The sequence below is a fragment of the Odocoileus virginianus genome, chromosome 24 (genome assembly GCF_023699985.2).
Source record: "Odocoileus virginianus isolate 20LAN1187 ecotype Illinois chromosome 24, Ovbor_1.2, whole genome shotgun sequence".
In the NCBI taxonomy this organism is placed as follows: Eukaryota; Metazoa; Chordata; class Mammalia; order Artiodactyla; family Cervidae; genus Odocoileus; species Odocoileus virginianus.
The window spans coordinates 27332439-27352465 of record NC_069697.1 but is presented as its reverse complement, the minus strand read 5'-3'; the positions used below and the strand labels follow the sequence as shown (position 1 = coordinate 27352465).

General features: G+C 38.8%; 1 protein-coding gene across 3 annotated transcripts in view; it reads right to left on the bottom strand.

Annotated features, from left to right (window-relative positions):
* LIMA1 (LIM domain and actin binding 1) overlaps positions 1-20027 on the bottom strand; it is a 92518-nt gene that overhangs the window by 60421 nt on the left and 12070 nt on the right. For 2 of the 3 annotated variants that reach the window (XM_020908169.2, XM_020908170.2), the window contains exon 2: positions 174-315. In XM_020908169.2, the coding sequence (XP_020763828.2) occupies positions 174-292 (119 nt within the window). In that variant the 5' untranslated portion in view covers positions 293-315. Of the gene's footprint in view, positions 1-173; positions 316-1133; positions 1243-20027 lie in introns of those variants that run through there. The other variant, XM_020908171.2, reaches the window with a different exon arrangement.

Genomic DNA, 20027 nt, shown 5'->3' with positions numbered 1-20027 from the left:
TATCTCCTGATTATTATCATCTTCCTTTGTCACAGAGTCTTGTGGGGTACTTAAAATCCAGAAGGTGCTCCAGAAAGTCATTAGACACCATGTCCTTTCTTTAGCGATCTCCCTGACAGGTGGTGATGTTTGCTCAAGACAAATGGTCCTTTTGGGCCAGGATCAGCACTTACTTGGAGAATATTTCTACAATGGCCGATGAGTTGTTCTTGTTGACAAGAGAAAGTTCTTTGGCTGTAACCCTCAACGATAGAGAAGTCCATTGCCGTCTGTTAAATGGAGTTGGTTCCATCTTGTCTACAGATACTGAAATACCTATGTGATAAAGAAAGTCAGAATATTAGACACAGAAGAGAGTTCTCCAGCATCCAACGACTGGCAACAGTGTGGTGTAAGTGAGAGCAGAGAGCCCTGGAGCAGCAGACTGTATTCCTCTACCGGTTCTCTCAAAAACTGTAACCTAGATCAGATGATTGAATTGGGATTGTAGTTTCCTGTAAAATGAGAAGGTTAGATCAGGTGATCTCTAAGATCCCTTTCAGTTTGCATCATTTTATGACTGACCCCACTGTGCAAACATCAACTGGCCTTTCCCTGAACTTAAGTCTGTTCCAAAGTCACATTTGGAGTGAAATATTCCACTCTTCTGAGTTACATCCCAGGGGAAGTACAACTGGCATCTCTGCAGAGTCAGGTCCAAATTAGGTTCTACCTACACCCAAGTTTCTTTTGGCTGCCTTCTTTTCCCAAGCTCTGCAGTACTGACCATGTGGTATTAGGGAAAGAGCTACAGATACAGCACTGAATAATATAAAGAGCGCAGGCTTAAAGGCAAGATAGACTTCAAGTGAAATCATAATTCTGTAACCTTGAACAAATTATATAACATTTTCAGTTTTAGTTACCTCAGTGAAAAATGAGAATACTTACCCCTTTGTAGGGTTTTTGATGTGGATTTAAGGAGATAATATATTTTAAATACTAGGCATATTATAGTATCAAAACATTTAAGTATATTAGTATTGGCTTCAAGTAAAAAAATACCATAAAGTCATGCTCTTGACATCACCTAGACCCTATCCATTAACTAGATTATTTGGTTTTGCTCTAGTAATTATCAAAGGAGTCCCAACCTTTGTCCAAAAGAGGTGAGATTAGAAATGAGTCAATAGTTTCCTTATTTGAAGAGTGAACAATATAGATGAAAGTACTGCTTGCAGCTCTTTTGACAACCACATAACATAACTGATCTGGTAGAATGTATGATTCATCAGGTACTGCTTCCAACAGCCTTGACAACAGCAGAACACTGTATCTATAACCAAGCAACGTGGGCTTCCATTTCACACTAAAAGTTCTGTGATGCAAAGTAAGTGATAAGCAGCCCCAAAAGACCACACTACTTTTCCACAAGTAGTCCCTATACTCTTCACTAAAGCCTTGTCCGAAAACAATGCTAGTTTTGTTGTTTTTATTTGTTTGTATAAATTCCCAAGTTGGAGGGCAACATAGAACCCTCTTATGGTAAGGAGCTCTGGTATCAGAGACACATGCATTTAAATGGGAATGTTGGCCCCATCACTTAAAGCTGTATGTCCTTCAATAAAAGTTAGATTTCTTATCCATAACAATAGTACTTACCCCATAGTACATTTTTAGAAAAGTATTTATCTTTATTTATTTAGTTGGCTGCACCAGGTCTTAGCAGTGGCACACAGGATCTTTTAGCTGTGGCATGCAAACTCTTAGTTGTGGCACATGGGTCTAGTTCCCTGACCAGGGATTGAACCTGGGACCCCGGCCTTAGGAGCACAGAGTCTCAGCCAACGGACCACCAGGGAAGTCTCACTTCATTGTATCTTTTTTTTTCCCCCATAGCATCTTCATGAGAAATAAATAAGACAAAGAAAAACAGACCCTGACATAGAATAAGTAAGCAATAAATTTAGTTTTTTTGTATTACCTCTTCTCCCTGGATAAAATAATCTTAATTCTATACATGTTCTCTGAAATAATCCTACATGTATCAAATAATCTTGATATATGATATTTATCTATTGGCTTTTCAGTTTGTAACTGGACAGACCTACCAGACAGTGTCAGTCCTTTCTCTAACAAGAAAAAGACACAGCTGTGTATTCAGCTAAACATAATTATGCAAAACCACAATAATGACCCTTTAAAACACATCAGGAAACACTGGCCAACACTTTAAGACATTATTTGGTATAATTATGCTTCCCCAGTGTAACTACACATATAAATGATATCAATTCTAAAGGGATCAATTCCGAATTAAAAAAATACAAAAGATTATGTTCTCATATTTGTTCATGATAAAAGGAAAAGCATTAATTATTTGAGGGACTTAGTGTGAAAAAGTAAAAGGATTTTAATTCCCAAGTCTAATTCTGTGGTTTTGATTGCTCTCAGCCAGAAAGCCAAGTCAGAACAACTACCTTGGTATAATGTTAGGATAAAGCACACTTCACACTCAAGGAATGAGGCAGCTCACACCCTGACCACATCTTCCTAGAAGCATACTATTACTTCCTAGCAATGTGATTAGCACCCTTGTGAAACATATAAAGGTGATAATCAGCACATGATTTTTGATAGACTCTGGTACCAGGTTGTGTGCATGCTAAGTCGCTTCAGTCATGTTTGACTTTGCAATCCCATGGACTGTAGCCCAGTGGGCTCTTCCGTCCATGGGATTCTCCAGGGAGGGATACTGGAGTGGGTTGTCACGCCCTTCTCCAGGGAATCTTCCTGACCCAGGGATCAAACCTGAGTCTCTTACGTCTCCTGCATTGGCAGGCAGGTTCTTTACCACTACTGCCACCTGGTGAAGCCCTCTGGTAACAGGTTGCTGAGTAACTACTTCCTACAAGGTCCTGCTCAAATAATGTATGTAATCTACCAAGCTTGCTAACGCACACAAATAATTGTAGCACAAGACAGATGTGGTTAGAGGCAATGCATGGTCTAGGAGTACAGGACTTGATTTTCTGGCATGGTGGGAGAGAAGGGAAGACTTGGTAGTTACAAAACTAGCAGAATTTTATCAAGTGAGGGCAGGAGGAGGACAGTGCATTTCAGATAGGAGGGATACTGTTACACCACTAGGGAGCTGAAACAGCAAAAGATACTTTAATGGAGTTAGACTCTAGTTGCAAAAGAAGTTGAAGATAAAGTAGGGAAAGACAGAATGAGGATGGACTGGGAAGAACTTTGAAAACCATGATAATGAGAATTCCCTGATGGTCCAGTGGTTAGGACTTGATGCTTTCACTGCTGTGGGCCTGGGTTCGATCCCTGGCTGAGGAACTAAGATCCCGCAAGCCAAGTGGCGAGGTCAAAACAACAAGAACAACAAAAAAGAAAACCATGGGGCTTCCCTAGTGGCTCAGATGGTAAAAAAAGAAAACCATGCTAAGGAATTTGGGCCATAATCCTAGTGGAAAGAACTAGCCTGTGGGTGAGCAGAGGTGAGGTCTAGTTGTAATGCGTCACTCCCTAGCACATGAGTGACCTTTATGGCAAATGAAAAAAATAATTTCCCTGAGCTTCAATATCCACACATGTTAAAAAAAAAAAAAGAGTTCTATAAGCAGATTACCCAGTCTCAATGGCTGGATACTAGGAGTTTCTGAAAAAGCAAGTAACATAGTAAGAGCCATGTTTAAAAGCTGATTCTGCAGCAGTGAGTAACTTGGTAAGAGAGGAAAAGACTGGAATCTTAATTATCAGTCAAGAAGATCCTAAAATTGTTGAAGTGAAAGGTATTCAAGGTTTAAATTAGCATAGATGGGAATGGAAAAGTGGGAAGAAAGAATTGAGAGTTCTTAGAATAAAACAGGCTTAGGGTGAGAAGGAATCAAAGGTGGCATCATCAAACTCAAACAATTAGAAGGTTGCCAAAGTCATTAACAAATAAATAGAGGAAGAAGAGGGGGAATAAGGAGTTTCAAGTTACACAAGTTGAGATCTACATGTCAGCAAGAAAAATCCTAGTGATACACAAGAGGAAGCTAAAAGGTTAAAAATCAGTCTCTTAGAAAGGAAATGAACATTTTAATTTTTCCTTCTCTTTTTTCTTTGGCCATGCCAGGCAGCATGCAGGATCTTAGTTGCCTGACTGGGGGCTGAACCCTGGCTCCTAAAGTGGAAGCAGGGAGTCTTAACCACTGGACCACCAAGGAAGTCCCAAAATAAACATTTTAAAACATCTACTTATGCATAGCACACATCTCAACCCTCACAACCAATTTAAAAGATTGGTTTTATTATCTTACATTTATGATGAAGAAACTGAAGTTCAGAGGTATTAAATAACTTTACAATGATCACTTAGCTATAAAGTAGCAGAGCTTGGATTCAAATTCATATTCTATTTGATTCCAAAGTTAATTTTCTTTCCAGTACACGTACTAGTAATGATTAAGACCATCACTTTTAGCCCAAGTCGAAAATGGGCAGCAAAATCTTGGAGCCCACCTAGCTGAAAACCCACACAAATTATCTTTCAGTAAGAGTATGGTGGCAAGTATCTTCCCAAAATAGTCAGCATCAGACATGAGAATTATTCTTCCAGAGAAACTTAAAGTTACCTTAGGCCTGCTTGAAATACTCTCCCATTGTGAACATCTTGGCTTTCTGGACTTACATTAAATCTGTGATACCTCCCCCAGCTCACTCTGTCTCAGATGAGAGTCCCAGTCTCGAACTTTAGGAATATGTCCTTAATTCTAGAAATTCTGTTAAGGGTGAAAAGGGCACATACAACACCTAAAACAAAAACAAAACAACCCCATGGACCAACTAAATTCTCTAGGCCAGAATAGTGGAGTGGGTAGCCTTTCCCTTCTCCAGGAGATCTTCCCAGCCCAGGGATTGAACCCAGGGCTCCCACATTGCAGGTGGATTCTTTACCAGCTGAGCCACAAGGGAAGCCCATACAAAACAAAACCCTTTTCCAAAAGGACAGGGCATTTATTTGGGGCTACAATATTGTTGAATATTTTTTCCAGTGGCCCAGTGGACTTTAAAATTCAATCCATTGCATTGTCATATACAAATAATAACAGCAGCTATACTTATCCAGCACTTACTAATTATAATTCTTACAACTCTGGAGACAGACTATTTCCATTAAACAAACAAACAAAACAAAACAAGACCCAACTGTGGTTTATTAAGGTTGCTGAAATTGCCTAAGATCAGACACCTAGCAAAGGGCCCAGGCAGAATTCAGCATTCACACTCCAAAACCCAAGTTTCACCTGTGAAGGAAAAACTGCTGGACTGGTGGAAATTTGGGCAGGAATGAAAGGAAACAGATATAACAAAAATAACTCTTAAGACTGCTAGCCTGAGAACTGGGGCAGGGGCACAGTGAAAAATAATGGGATACATAGAAAGGGGAACTATTTGCTAAGAGGAAGATGTCTGTAGTTTTAGATACATATGACAAATTTTTATATCAAGAGGGAAGCTCAGAAATCAAGTAATCAAATCCCCCTTTTTACAGTAAGGGAATTAAGCCAAACAAACACCCAATAGCTTCCTGAACTCACCATCTAGTCAGTATGAGAGCCAGAGCTATTCTCAGTTCAAAGTTCTTTTATCACACCTGGTAGCTTGAGGTGGAACAGCTAAACACCTATGGGTAAGCTGTAGCCTGGATATAAAGATCTCTGAACAAAGGTCCTTGAAAATCAAGGGTTGGGTAATGACTCACAGGGAAATTTGGCCCCAGGTATCTGCTTCCTCAAGAGATTGCTTAGGGTGAGGTCTATAGCCGCTTAGGAAACCAACTCTAACAAATTCACTCTCCCTAACCAAGTGAATTGTCTCCCAGAAACAAAACTGACAAAAGCAAAAGAGTTGCCCCTAATAAAATCCTGTTCTTAAAAATCCAATCTTGGGACTTCCCTGGTGGCCCAATGGTTAAGACTCCACCTTCCACTGAATGGGGTGCGGGTTCCATCCAGGTTGGGAAACTAAGATCCCACATGCTATACAGCACAGCCAAAAAAAAGTAAATAAATAAAATCACTTCATAAAACAACAACAACAACAAAAAACAGGACAGCTCAAAAAAAAAAAATCCATTTCTTGATATTTTTTCTTGCTCCTGAGATGGCTGCTTGTGCAAGAGGCATAGTTGGTTGAATAGAAAATAGACAACAAAATACAAACTCAATTGTTTTAAGAAAAAAAAATGTTCTTTTAGAAATAGATTGTAGACTTAAACAAAAAAAAAAAATCTAAAAAACTTAAATGTGCACATATAGCTGATTTACTTTGATGTATAGCAGAAAGGAATACAACTTTGGAAAGCAATTTTCTGAACCCCTGAAAAAAAATTTGGAAGTTAATAGCTATTTTAACCTTTTATTTTGAAATAATTTTAGATTTACAGACTTGCAAAGATAGAACGAAAGTTCCCATACACTTTTCACCTAGCTTCATCTTACATTCAGTTCAGCTCAGTTGTTCAGTGTCTGACTCTTTGCGACCCCATGAACCGCAGTACGCCAGGCCTCCCTGTCCATCACCAACTCCCGGAGTCCACCCAAACCCATGTCCATCTAGTCAGTGATGCCATCCAACCATCTCATCCTCTCCTCCTGCCCTCAATCTTTCCCAGCATCAGGGTCTTTTCCAATGAGTCGGCTCTTCGCATCAGGTGCCCAAAGTATTGGAGTTTCAGCTTCAACATCAGTCGTTCCAATGAACACCCAGGACTGATCTCCTTTAGGATGGACTGGCTGGATCTCCTTTCAGTCTAAGGGACTCTCAAGAGTCTTCTCCAACACCACAGTTCAAAAGCATCAATTTTTCGGCGCTCAGCTTTCTTTCTTTTTTTTTTTTTTTCAGCTTTCTTTATAGTCCAACCCTCAAATCCATACATGACCACTGGAAAACCATAGCCTTGACTAGACAACCGTACAATTATCAAAATTAAGAAATTAAAAAAACCCACAAAATTAAGAAATTAACATTGGTAGAATACCACCAAATTAACTATAAACTTTATTCAAATTTTACCAGTTTTTCATTAATGTCTTTTTTCTATTCTAGGACCCTACACTGCACTTAGTTGCCATGCCTCTTTAAGTTGCCTTAAATCTCTGATAGTTCCTCTGTTTTTCCTTGCCTTTCATGGGCTTAACACTTTGAAGAATACTGGCAGATATTATGTAGACTGTCCCTAATTTGAGTTTCCTGGTTTCTCCAATAAAAAGACCCAGGGTTCTCTGGAGAAGTGGTTGATTCCAGAGCTGCAGCAGGACAAATCCAAGATAAACCTAGACAGGGAACTATACTCAATATCTAATAATAATCTCTAAGGGAAGAGAATCTGAAAAAGAATATGTATATCTAACTGGATCACTTTGCTATACACCTGAAACATAACATTGTAAAGCAACTATACATCTATTTAAAGAGAGAGAGAGAGAGAGAGAGAGAGAGAGAGAGAGAGAAAAAACAAAACAAGATAAGCCTGGAACATCTCTCAATGTTAAAAAAAAAAGTTTGCTTAAAAAAGAAATGTTTTCTCAGATTAGACTGAGGTTATAGAATCTGGGGAAGAATACTACAAAGCTGATAAGCCTCCTCAGTGCATGGTATCAGAGGGTACACTATGTTGATGTCTGTCTTATTACTGATGATGTTTACCTTGATCACTTGGTTAAGGTGGTATCTGCCAGGTTTCTCCACTGTAAAGTGGCTCTTTTCTTCTGTTTATAATTCATAAATATTTGGGGAGAGATACCTTAATCCTGTTTTCCCTTAAACTTTTACTAATTTTAGCATTTACAGGGGGATCTTGGCTCCAGCAATCATTATTGTGGTGTTCTAATGGTGATTTTTTTCTTGCCCTCATTCCTTCTATATTTATTTACTGGAGGAATTCTTCTATAAGGAAGAACTGTCCTTTCTCCCTCATTTATTTAGTCAATCATTTATTTACACTAGTATTAGACTCATGGATATTTATTTTATTCTCTGGGTTATGATATTCCTGGATTATTTTATTTTGTTGCATAGATTGTTCTACTTAGCCATTTGGAGCTCTTTCAGCTTGGCTCGGAGAAGGCAATGGCAACCCACTCCAGTGTTCTTGCCTGGAGAATCCCAAGACGGCGGAGCCTGGCGGGCTGCCATCTACGGGGTCGCACAGAGTCGGACACGACTGAAGCAGCAGCAGCAGCAGCTTGGCTCTGGTGTCCTTTCAAGATGTCACCAATTTTTTTAAAGCACTTTAAAGCTCTATAAGATGTTGCAGGTTCATCAAGTGTTTGCCCTGCCCCAGCTCTGGAATCAACCACTTCTCCAAGGAGCCCTGGTTCCTTTTATTGGAGAAACCAAGATCTGGGCACTAGGTGTATTCAGTGCTACTCAGACGTCACTGCTTCTGGGATCAAAGGGGACAGAACCAGGATTCTATGTGTGAATATTAACTCATGTATATACACACACATCTATATTTCTATATTTATTTCTCTATATACCTATGTATATGTGTGTATATATATATTAGTCAGTTAAGTCGCACAGTCGTGTCCGACTCTTTGTGACCCCATGGACTGTAGCACACCAGGCTTCCCTGTCCATCACCAACTCCCGGAGCTTGCTCAAACTCAGGTCCTTTCAGTTGGTGATGTCATCCAACCATCTCATCCTCTGTTGTCCCCTTCTCCTCCTGCCTTCGATCTTTCCCAGCATCAGGGTCTTTTCAAATGAGTCAGTTAGTTCTTCACATCAGGTAGCTAAAGTACTGGAGTTTCAGCATCAGTCCTTCCAATGAATATTCAGGATTGATTTCCTTTAGGATAGACTGGTTTGATTTCCTTGAAGTCCAAGGGACTCTCAAGAGTCTTCTCCAACACCACAGTTCAAAACCATCATTTCTTTGGCACTCAGCTTTCTTTATGGTCCGACTCCCACATCCATACATGACTATTAGAAAAACCACAGCTTTGACTTGACAGACCTTTGTTGGCAGAGTAATGTCTCTACTTTTTAACACACTGCCTAGGTCTGTCATAGCTTTCCTTCCAAGGAACAAGTGTCTTTTAATTTCACGGCTGCAGTCACCATCTGCAATGATTCTGGAGCCCAAAAGAATAAAGTCTCTCACTATTTCCATTGTTTTTCCATCTATTTGCCATGAAGTGATGGGACCAGATGCCATGATCTTAGTTTTCTGAATGCTGAGTTTTAAAGCAGCTTATTCACTCTCTCTTTCACTTTCATCAAGAGGTTCTTTACTTCCTCTTCGTTTTCTGCCATAAGGGTGGTGTCATCTGCATATCTGAGATTATTGATATTTCTCCCGGCAGTCTTCATTCCAGCTTGTGCTTCATCCAGGCTTGCATTTAAAATTATGTACTCTACATAGAAGTTAAATAAGCAGGGTGACAATATACGGCCTTGACATATTCCTTCCCCAATTCGGAACCAGTCTGTTGTTCTATGTTTGGTCCTAACTGTTGCTTCTTGACCTTGATTTCTCGGGAGGCAGGTAAGGTGGTCTGGTATTCCCATCTGTTTAAGAATTTTCCAGTCTAGTGTGATCCACATAGTCAAAGCTTTGGCATAGTCAATAAAGCAGAAGTAGATGTTTTTCTGGAATTCTCTTGCTTTTCCTATGATCCAACAGATGTTGGCAATTTGATCTCTGGTTCTTCTGCTTTTTCTGAATCCACCTTGAATATCTGGAAGTTCTTGGTTCACATACTGTTGAAGCCTAGCTTGGAGAATTTTGAGCATCACTTTGGTAGTATGTGAGATGAGTGCAATTGTGTGGTAGTCCAAACATTCCTTAGCATATATACTTATATATATTTATAAACATATATACACATATATTAAAACTACAAATTCATAGTGGTACTTCTGAATCCAATCTAGCATCACAAAATTTATTCTAGTATTCCCTTTTATTTACTTGTACCTTCCTTCTCTGATGGTGAGAAGCCTAATTTCATAGAATTTGGAAAAAGATATAGAATCTTCAAAATTATGCCATTGCCAGTTTCTACTCCCTGAAAAGCCATATTTTTTTTTTCTTTCCACTTGGCATGTTATCCATTCCTTCCTCCCTCAATCTATTCATCTTTCAAGACTCAAGTGAATAGTCTGCCTCCTCAGAGAGGCTTTTCCTGAACTGCCCTAGCCTTATTCCTACTCAGTATAGGACACTTCCTCTGCCTTTTAATAATTTTATAAATCATACTTGGTAGAAAGATTGATTACTGAGGTGAGAGGACAGATTTTACTTTGCCTCTTGCCCTCCTAGTATCTGGTATATTGCTTTTTAAATAGAGGAACTCTATAAATATATCTTGAATTGCATGAAGGCTTAAATATTATCCCAAACACTATCTGCACACACACACACACAAAACACTATTATATAGCCCAGGCTTCCAAGACGGCTCACTGTTAAAGAATCTGCCACCAAGCAGGAGATGAGGGTTTGATCCCTGGGTCAGGAAGATCCCCTGGAGGAGGAAATGGCAACCCACTCCAATATTCTTGCCTGGGAAATCCCATGGACAGAGGAGCCTGGTGGGCTATAGTCCATAGGGTCACAGAGTCGGGCACGACTTAGGGACTAAACAACATTATAGAACCGTAAGGCTAGTTGTTGAGAAGGTAAATAGTTTTTCAGTAATTTTAGCTTATTCAAACTCTGATTAAAAACTCAAATGATAGGAAAAAATAGAACTACTAAATAACTTCAAATACTACACATAAAAGGTTCACTACTGTATTATTCAGCAACATGGTGACTGACAAGTCTGTGGCACATTAGAATAAGCATTGTTACTGTTCCTGGAAAAGCTTCAGCCAGGTCTCTGTAGAAACATGTATCCCAGACAATAGGGAAATTAAGAATGACCAAATTCCCAGAGATCAGCAAGAATGTAGATATTTGCAACAGGACAGAGTCACTTCAGTAACATTTGATTCTTTTATATCCTTTATAAGAACATTTTGTTCTTAAAAACACTAAGATCCAGGGCAAGGGTAATGAAAAAAGATAACTGAGAAGCAACTTTACTGCTAGAAACTGCTCACCAAAGAATCAGAGCAACCTTCACTAGGCACTTACAAATATTCACCCTAAGCAATTCACATGTTACCATTCCAGAGATAAAAGAATAAGAAAGCACCCTCAGATATAATCTCTTTCCCAACCTGGGCTTCCTCAGGAGAAAAACAAGTGTCACAATAGTGACTCATTTCTATCTTTCCCAGAGTCTAACTTTACCTCCACCTCTGACTTTGCCCTAAAAACATGCTCATATTTCTGGGGTGTGTGTGCATTTGTGCGCTCACATGTGTGCCTGCATGCTTATGTGTATATGTCTGAAACCTGCATATATGGATAGGTTTTCCCAGGTGGGGCGAGTGGTAAAGAATTTGCCTACCAGTGCAGGAGATGTGGGTTCGATCCCTGGGTCGGGAAGATCACCTGGAGAAGGAAATGGCAGCCCACTCCAGTATTCTTGCCTGGAAAATTCCATGGACAGAAGAACCTGGTGGGCTACAGTCCATGGGGTCACAGAGTCAGACATGACAGAACATGTACACACACACACACACATATGGATTAAAGAAATAATCCTTTTTTCTCTTAAGTCCTTTTCCCCCTCAAACAACCACCTCACCTTGCTCCCACCTTAAAAGCCAAATCTTAGTCTCCACTTCTTCATCGTCCATTTATCCCTCCAACTGCTTGGGTGTGGCTTCCACTCCCAACATCCTGTTGAAATTATTCTCCTAAAGATCTTTTACTATCAGATCCAAGGACTATGTCTCAGTTTTCATTATTCTCTATTGTCATTTGAGTTGCTGATCAGTCCCTCATTTTTGAAATTGTATTTCCCCTGTTTTCTCTTAAATGGAACCCATCTGCTTCCTTTCCTATTTTTTAACCATCACAATTTTCTCATAGAATCATCTCTCTCTCTCTTCTTCTGTCCATGGAATTTTCCAGGCAAGAATACTGGAGTGGGCTGCCATTTCCTTCTCCAGGTGATCTATCCTTGCTCCTAGGCATTACTTGACAGTCAGTATCTCTCTTCCCTCTGAGTAAGCTCACCTATGCTCAAGTCATCTAAGGTCACTTACACCAAATGATTCCCAAAGCTGTATCATAAGCCCTAACCTTCCTGACTTATGGTCCTAGAATTTCCATTGCATGATGGATAGCTTCATGTATCAGATAAATACGCAACACAATTCAGCCCAAATCATATGTATCATCTTTTACTTTTATCCTTCAAATTAAGTTTGCTCAACCACAGACAATTTTCTCCAAAGATGAGCTGGCATATGAAATTTTGCTTCTATAAAATAAAATAATGTAGCATGAAAGACAGCATGATGGTAACAAACCATCTATAAGGTTTGAAGTCAAAAAGAGGACTTTGAAGAACTCACTCTGCCTCTTTCTAATTATGTTGACTGCAGGCCATCAATTCTACATCACTTACCGTAGCTCATCAAAAATTCTATGTAAATGTGACATATATGAAGAGAGAATGGTATAGAGGCTAAGAGCACAGAGTTTGAATATAGCTGTTCAGTTCTCACAATATTCATGAGCTGTGTGATCTCAGGCAAGTTATTTTACTCTATCTCAGTTTTCACATATGTAAATTGAGCAGAAAGACCCTACCTCATAGCATTGAGAATGGAAACAAATTCCTAAACATTAAGTATGTACAAACTACCTAACATTTCCTAAATGCTCAATAAATGTTTATTATTATTATTAAGTATTATTTCACACACTCCCTTTATCTTCTTTTACATGTGGACTTTGTACAAACTTTTTCTCACACATTTAGGCTGGCCCAGCTTCTCTCTCTTGATTCTGGGCCTTTCTCTGTACATGCTGCTCCCTCTGTCTAAAAAACACTTTGGACCCTCCCTGGCCTTATGCTATAGGTCCCAGCTTAGATGACACTTTCCTCCAAATGCCTTCCCTAACCCCTAAGTCTGCACTAAGAGGCTGCTCTTAAACTTCCAGATGACTAGACATACCCCAACACTAACCATGTTGCTTTTTTAAAATTATCATTATATTGTTTTTTTAGCTCTCAGGACTATGCCTGGCACATGGGAGGTACGCAAGTATTTGTTAAATGAAGGGAGGTTCACCAGGCATCCAAAATCATTTGCTGGATTCACCTATTTTTATAAACTAGTACTTTAGGGGAAAAGAAAATGAAACAAAACAGTGGGTTATGTTTATTCTGAGATAAGTCACCCCAAATTATGGGAAACCAATGGAAATAGCCACAAAAGAAAAAAAAAAAAAAAGGGTCTCTAGCCCTAAACTCAGGTAGAATAAAATTAACCTTATCAATATGATTGTCTTAGTTAACTTTCTCTCCTGGCATAAGTCAGGTATTTTCTTAAAAATAACTATTTGGCTCTTTAGGTAAAAAAGTCTCTACCTGCTCTTATCTACCCCTATCCCAAGCCAATTCTAATTCCCAAAGGCAATCTTTTTCACAGTTTGGAGTAATAGGCTTTCTGATATTGCCTATATATGATACTGAAGTGCTCAAATTTCTTCTTAAATGTTCGTTTTGGGTACTTTGATGTTCCCTAAGTGTAAAATACACACCAGATTTTAGAAACCAAAAGAGAGCTAAGATGAAAAATAAAAAGAAGGGGAAGATTCAATTCAGTAGGTCACACACTTGTGTTTTCTTAAGAAGCACCCAGGAAGCATGTTTAAAATACAGATTTTCAGGTCCCGTGTCACAATTCTGATTCATTAGGTTTGGAGTAGGGGCCAGGAAGATGACCCCGTTTTAACAAGAATTTTGAAGTGATTCTAGTGTTGGACGTCTCTCCCTATCATATGTTGGAAAACAGTGAAATAAAACAGTATAAGATCTGTAGGCATTCCAAGAAAAATGGAAAAACAGCAGCATAAATGTTTTTATATTGTTCATTTCAAATTTTACATGGTCATTCAAATTTGGCAGCATAAGAAAAATGGCTGCCCTTCAAAGGTAGACTGAGGTTTGAACAAATATGAACCTGGGCCACTGAAATAATCAATTTTTTGGCCATTATGTAGGTTCATGTAGAACTTCCCTGCCCAGATGGCACAAAATTATTGAGCAGACCAATGACTGATGATAATAAAACTGAGTTCTTCATACTCTTTTTTTTCTTTAGATTGGTTTGCTGCTGAATTTAAAATGATACTTGAGAAAAATATACATGGTTAAAAAAATGCTATCTGAATAGAAATTCCAATTTATTTTTATATTCTGAATATGATGGTAACTAAAACTTATTAAGATGTTAAAGCAGGAAGCCAACAGGCTTGGGCTCTCATCTTTATTTAATTTGCCACTAATTAGCACTATCATCTGCTTAACAAGTCATCTCCTCAGGGCCTCAACTTCCTCTTGTGTAAAATGAAGGGTTAAAATAGCCTAGTGTTTTTCTAATTGTAGGTCACAATTAATAAGTTGTGAAATCAGGTTTAGTGGGTCAGCATGTTTATGTTAATTAAAAATGGAATGAAACAGAAAATAGAGTGCATCACACACATTAGAGGTAAATATTCTTTTATAAATCTTGCTTTTGTTTCAGTTCGTTTGTGTATAAACTGGGTAAGAATGTAAAATAGTTCTTACTGAGGCATGTGGTTAAAAAAATAATAGTTTGACAAGTGTTGGCGAGGATGTAGAGAAACTGAAACTCTCATACATTACTGATGGGAATGTAAAATGGTGCAGCTGCTTTGAAGAGTTGGCAGTTCCTCAAAAGGTTAAATACATAATTATCATATGACTTAGCAATTCCACAGTTCCACTCCTAGGTATGTAGGTGTGTTTGTGTGTGTATCTCCAAGAGAAATGAAAACACATGTCCCCACATAAATTTGTACACAAATGTTCACAATAGCATTATTCACAACAGCCCCAACATGGGAACATTCCAAATGTTCATCAACTGATGAACAGATAAACAAAATGTGGTTTATCCACAAAGAGGTGTTTTATTCAACTATGAAAAGGAAGTACTGTTACATGCTACAACATAGAGAAACCTTGAAAAAATTACATCAAGTGCAAGGAACCAGTCACAATAGATTACATGTTGTATGATTCCATTTATATGAAATGTCTAGAAGAGGCAAATCTATAGAAACAGAAAGTAAATTAGTGGTCACCTAGCACTTGGGGGTAAGGGATAAGGGACTGATTGCTAACAGGCATAGGTTTTTTTCCAGGAAGTGGTGAAAATGTTGTAAAATGATTGTGGTGATAGCTGCACAAATCTGTTAATATACCACAAACCACTGAATTGCCCACTTTAAAAACAGGTAAGTTGTATGGTATAAGAATTACATTTCAATAAAACTGCTATTTTTAAAAAACACAGTTTGAAAGTCACTAGGCTAGATGACAGATGATCACTGGGTCCCTAAGAATTCTCAGTGTTCACTTTACCCATATGCACACAATGGTTATTTGGAGGCAGGGCAGTAAGTATCATGAAACACCAGCTGACTCCAATTCTGATTCTAGTGCTAACCAGATGCATGGTGACCCCTCTGTACCACCCTTTCCTTCTATGTAAGATGAGGATGACAACTTGTCCTCCAGGGTTGTTCTATGCATAAAAGGAGATAATAAATGCATACTATGTCTGGCACATCGCTTGGGGTCACAGCCAGATCTTGTCAGTCTTTGTAAGCCTCTGTATTTAAGACATACTCAATAAACATTATTCCAAAGACTTTGTTAACGGGATACATACTTGGGTTTAGCTTAGTTTCCATGTCATATTGTCTTAACAAGGCCTATGTCATTAGACTCATAAAAAAATTCACAAATGTAATTTTTCCTTCAGCACTTTGACTTCCTTTAGTGCAAAAATTACTCTCTTTATAATACTGTATAATGGAGGTAGGAACACTAGTTGAAAAGAAATTAGTAGTCTCTTTAAAATATTAAAATTTTAATTTCAAAGTATTAGAAAAACTATCCATCTCTTCTTAAATGTCTGTTTTGGATACCTTGAGCAATTACATTTTGTAGTGTCTATTCAGAAGTCAAACTAGGGAAATAATCTGGTGGTGCAGTACTTAGAATTTCACACTTCCACTGCAGGGGTTATAAGTATGATATCTGGTGAGGGGGCTGAGTTCCTACAAGCTGCAGGGTGGCCAAAAAGAAAGTCTACTGAGTACTTGAAATATGACTAGTTTGTTTAGAGATGTTCCATAAGTGTAAAATACACATCCAACTTTATTTAACAAGCTAAACAGGAAAAGGATTTGAAAAAGGACACATGTACATGTATAACTGACTCAGATTGCTATACTCCTGAAACACAACATGGTTAATCAACTATACTCCAATATAAAATAAAAAGTTTTTAAAAAGCCAAATTAAACATTATTCACTTTTGAATATAAATGTAACTAAAGTCCGAAAAGGGTAAGTCCATATATAAATGCTGGAATGTGCAATAGAAATTTTTTCCTTTAATTAGGTCAGCAGTTTTCAAAAAGAGCTCCAGCAGCCAAGGTGTGATCAACCAGCATCCTTCCCAGTTTCCCACTCTGCCACCCTCTTTCACCCTCCTTCCATCTGGGGAACCTCTCTTCTACTGGCCTCAACAAACACTCAAGCTGCTATTTTCTTCCTTGTCTAGCTTCCTTGGTTAGAGTGACTGGTCAAGGGATGAGCCTGTGCATCAGAAACAACTCAGTTCAGTTCAGTTGCTCAGTCTGGTCTGACGCTTTGTGACCCCATGGACTGCAGCATGCCAGGCATCCCTGTCCATCGCCAACTCCCCGAGTTTACTCAAATTCATGTCCATAGACAATTAGGCAGATGTGAAGAGCCAGCTCATTGGAAAAGACCCTGATGCTGGGAAAGATTGAAGGCAGGAGAAGGGGACGACAGAGGATGAGATGGTTGGATGGCATCACCAACTTGATGGACATGAGTTTGAGCAAGCTCCAAGGTGAAGGACAGGGAAGCCTGGCATGCTGCAGTCCATAGGGTCACGAAGTGTCAGACACGATTGAGCAACTGAACAACAAAAATACAACATATAGGGGCTTCCTTCCCATGTGGCACTAGTGGTAAAGAACCCGACTGCCAATGCAGGAGACACAAGAGACTTGGGTTTGATCCCTGAGTCAGGAAGATCCCCTTGGGTAGGAAATGGCAACTTGCTCCAGTATACTTGCCTGGAAAATTCCATGGACAGAGGAGCCTGGCAGGCTACAGTCCACGGGGCTGCAATGAGTCAGACAGCACTGAGTGACTGAACTCGCATGCACACAATATACAAAACAGATGTCTCTACCTGCTCTTGTCCACCCCTTCTTCCAAGCCAATTCAAATTCCCAAAGGCCACCTCTGTCATAGTTTGGAGTAAAGACTTTCTGATATTGCCTATACAGAAGACTAACAGCAAGCACATAAATACTATGTGTTAGTCATTGTTCTAAGCATTCACTATATATTATCTCATTTTATATTCACAACAGCTCATGAGGAAGCTATTATCATGATGCCTGCTTGACAAATGAGAAAACCGAGGCACAAAGTTAACACGTATCACATGTGAATGCACATTTTAAAAAATTAAACTGGTCTTATGTTAATATGCTTCTCAGTAATTATTTCCTCTTGGACGTCTTCCCACATTAGGACATACAGATCTACCTCAACCTTTGAGTACCACATACTATTTCACTCTGCAGTTTAGTTTATGACTTGTTTAAAGAGGCCTCTGTCAATGAACATTTACACCATTCTCATTATTAAGAACGGGACTGCAATGAACATGCTTCTACTATTGCCTACTTGGCAGTGTGCATCTATGGTGTATATTCCTAAAGGCAGCATTTCTAGTTCAAAAAACCTATGTATTAAATTTTCATAGATATTTCTAAATGTTCCTCAAAAATAGTTCATCAATTTATATATATATATTTGTAGCAATTTACATTTGAGCCATTAGCTATATGAGAATAAGCCTATTCTCTACATTCTTATCAATGTTGATGATTATTAATCACTTTTAATTTTTCTAACCTGCTAGATATGTGGAAAAGGGTATATTATTGCTTTAGTTTTTATTCTTTTAATCACTGGAAGGTTGAGTATGTTATTAAATGTTTATTGGCCACTTAATACACTTACTTTTTGAAACTACAGTTATTTTTCAAAGGTCATTTATAAATTGTTTATCTCCACAACTTAATTACTTCTAAATTTGCACAAGGACCTTCTGAATATCGTGTGTAACTTCTTGTACAATTCAAATTGCCTCTCAGAGCAGCTGTCTTTCCTGGTGTCTGATTCCTATTCAGATCTCATTAATACTCTTTGCAAACAGAAACGTTGCTTCACTGTACAGATAAAGAGTTTCTGTAGAGTTCTCTTCTGTAGGGCACCCACCCCTTGACTGCTCATCAATATTCCCACCAGAGCACAACCCTGCGAGAAGCCTGACTAACACTATGTGACAGTCTAAGCATTAAGATCATTCTCTGTGGTTGGGCTTCAGCTGTGACCCTCAACCAGCCCGTCTAAGGTTTCTTAGTTGTATGGCAAAGGGGGGTGCTCTGGATCATCATCTTTGGAATCTGAATCTCTCACACGGAGTCCAAACACATCTAATTTTTCTGAAAAAGTCCTCTATATATCCAGTGTAAAAACAGCTTTGGAAGTATAGTTTTGGCTTGATCCCAGGGCCATTAGGCCAGAGCAGGAAAGCAGGCATAGACCCTAATCACCCACCATCTAGATAGACTGTGTCAGAATCAGGTAAAAGACTGAGCCACCTTAGCATAAGCCTAGGGATCAGTTATGTGCAAAGTGATTCACTCATTTGATTTTATTCCATTAATCCTTATGACAACATGAAGTAAATACTATTCTTGTCTTTCAGAGGAAAAAAGAGGCTCAGAAAGGCTAAATAACTTGCTCAAGATAATACACCTAGTGAGTGGCATACCCAGAACTGAAGTAGTCTGAAAGACCATAGTGTCCACACTCTAATGTTTTACTGCACACCACATCCTTCCTATATCTGGGGGTGCTCTGAGCCGGTCTCAAAGTGTCTCAAAATTAGAAATGGAAAGGGCTGGCCCACATACCCAGCCTGTTCCATCTCTAAGTCCACTCTGCCCCAGTTCCTTTCAGCTCAGGTCCACATCTTGATTCTACCACTTATCTATTTATTTATTTGGGTGAAGGGGCATGCCACGCAGCTTGTGGGGTCTTATTAGGTTGGTGCAAAAGTAACCACGGTTTTGCATCATTGAACTTTGCCATTTGATACTGGAAGACATTCTTAAATAAATGTGGTTATGCTACACATCACTTTAATGCACATTTCTTGCTTTGTGTTTTTTTGTTAATAACATTACTTGCTGTTTATTTTATATTTATTTTAGACTATAGAAATCATGTTAGATAAAAAGCAGATTCAAGCAATTATTTTTTTTCCAAGTTCAAAATGGGTTGTAAAGCAACAGAGACAACTCACAACATCATCAACACATTGGCTCAGGAACTGCTAACAAACGTACAGTACAGTGATGGTTTAAGAAGTTTTGCAAAGGAGACAAGAGCCTTGAAGAGGAGCAGAGTGGCTAGCCATTGGAAGTTGACAATGACCAATTGAGAGCAATCATCGAAGCTGATCCTCTTACAACTATGTGAGAAGTTGCTGAAGAACTCAACATCAACCATTCTATGATCATTCAGCATTTGAAGTAAATTAGAAAGCTGAAAAAGCTCGATAAGTGAGTGCCTCAAGAACTGACCAAAAATCAAAATAATCATTGTTCTAAGATGTCATCTTCTTACTGTATGCAACAATGAGCCATTTCTCGATCAAGATTGTGATGTATGGCAAAAAGTGGCTTTTATATGACAATTGGAGACAACCAGCTCAGTGACTGGGCCAATAAAAAGCTCCAAAGCCATTCCCAA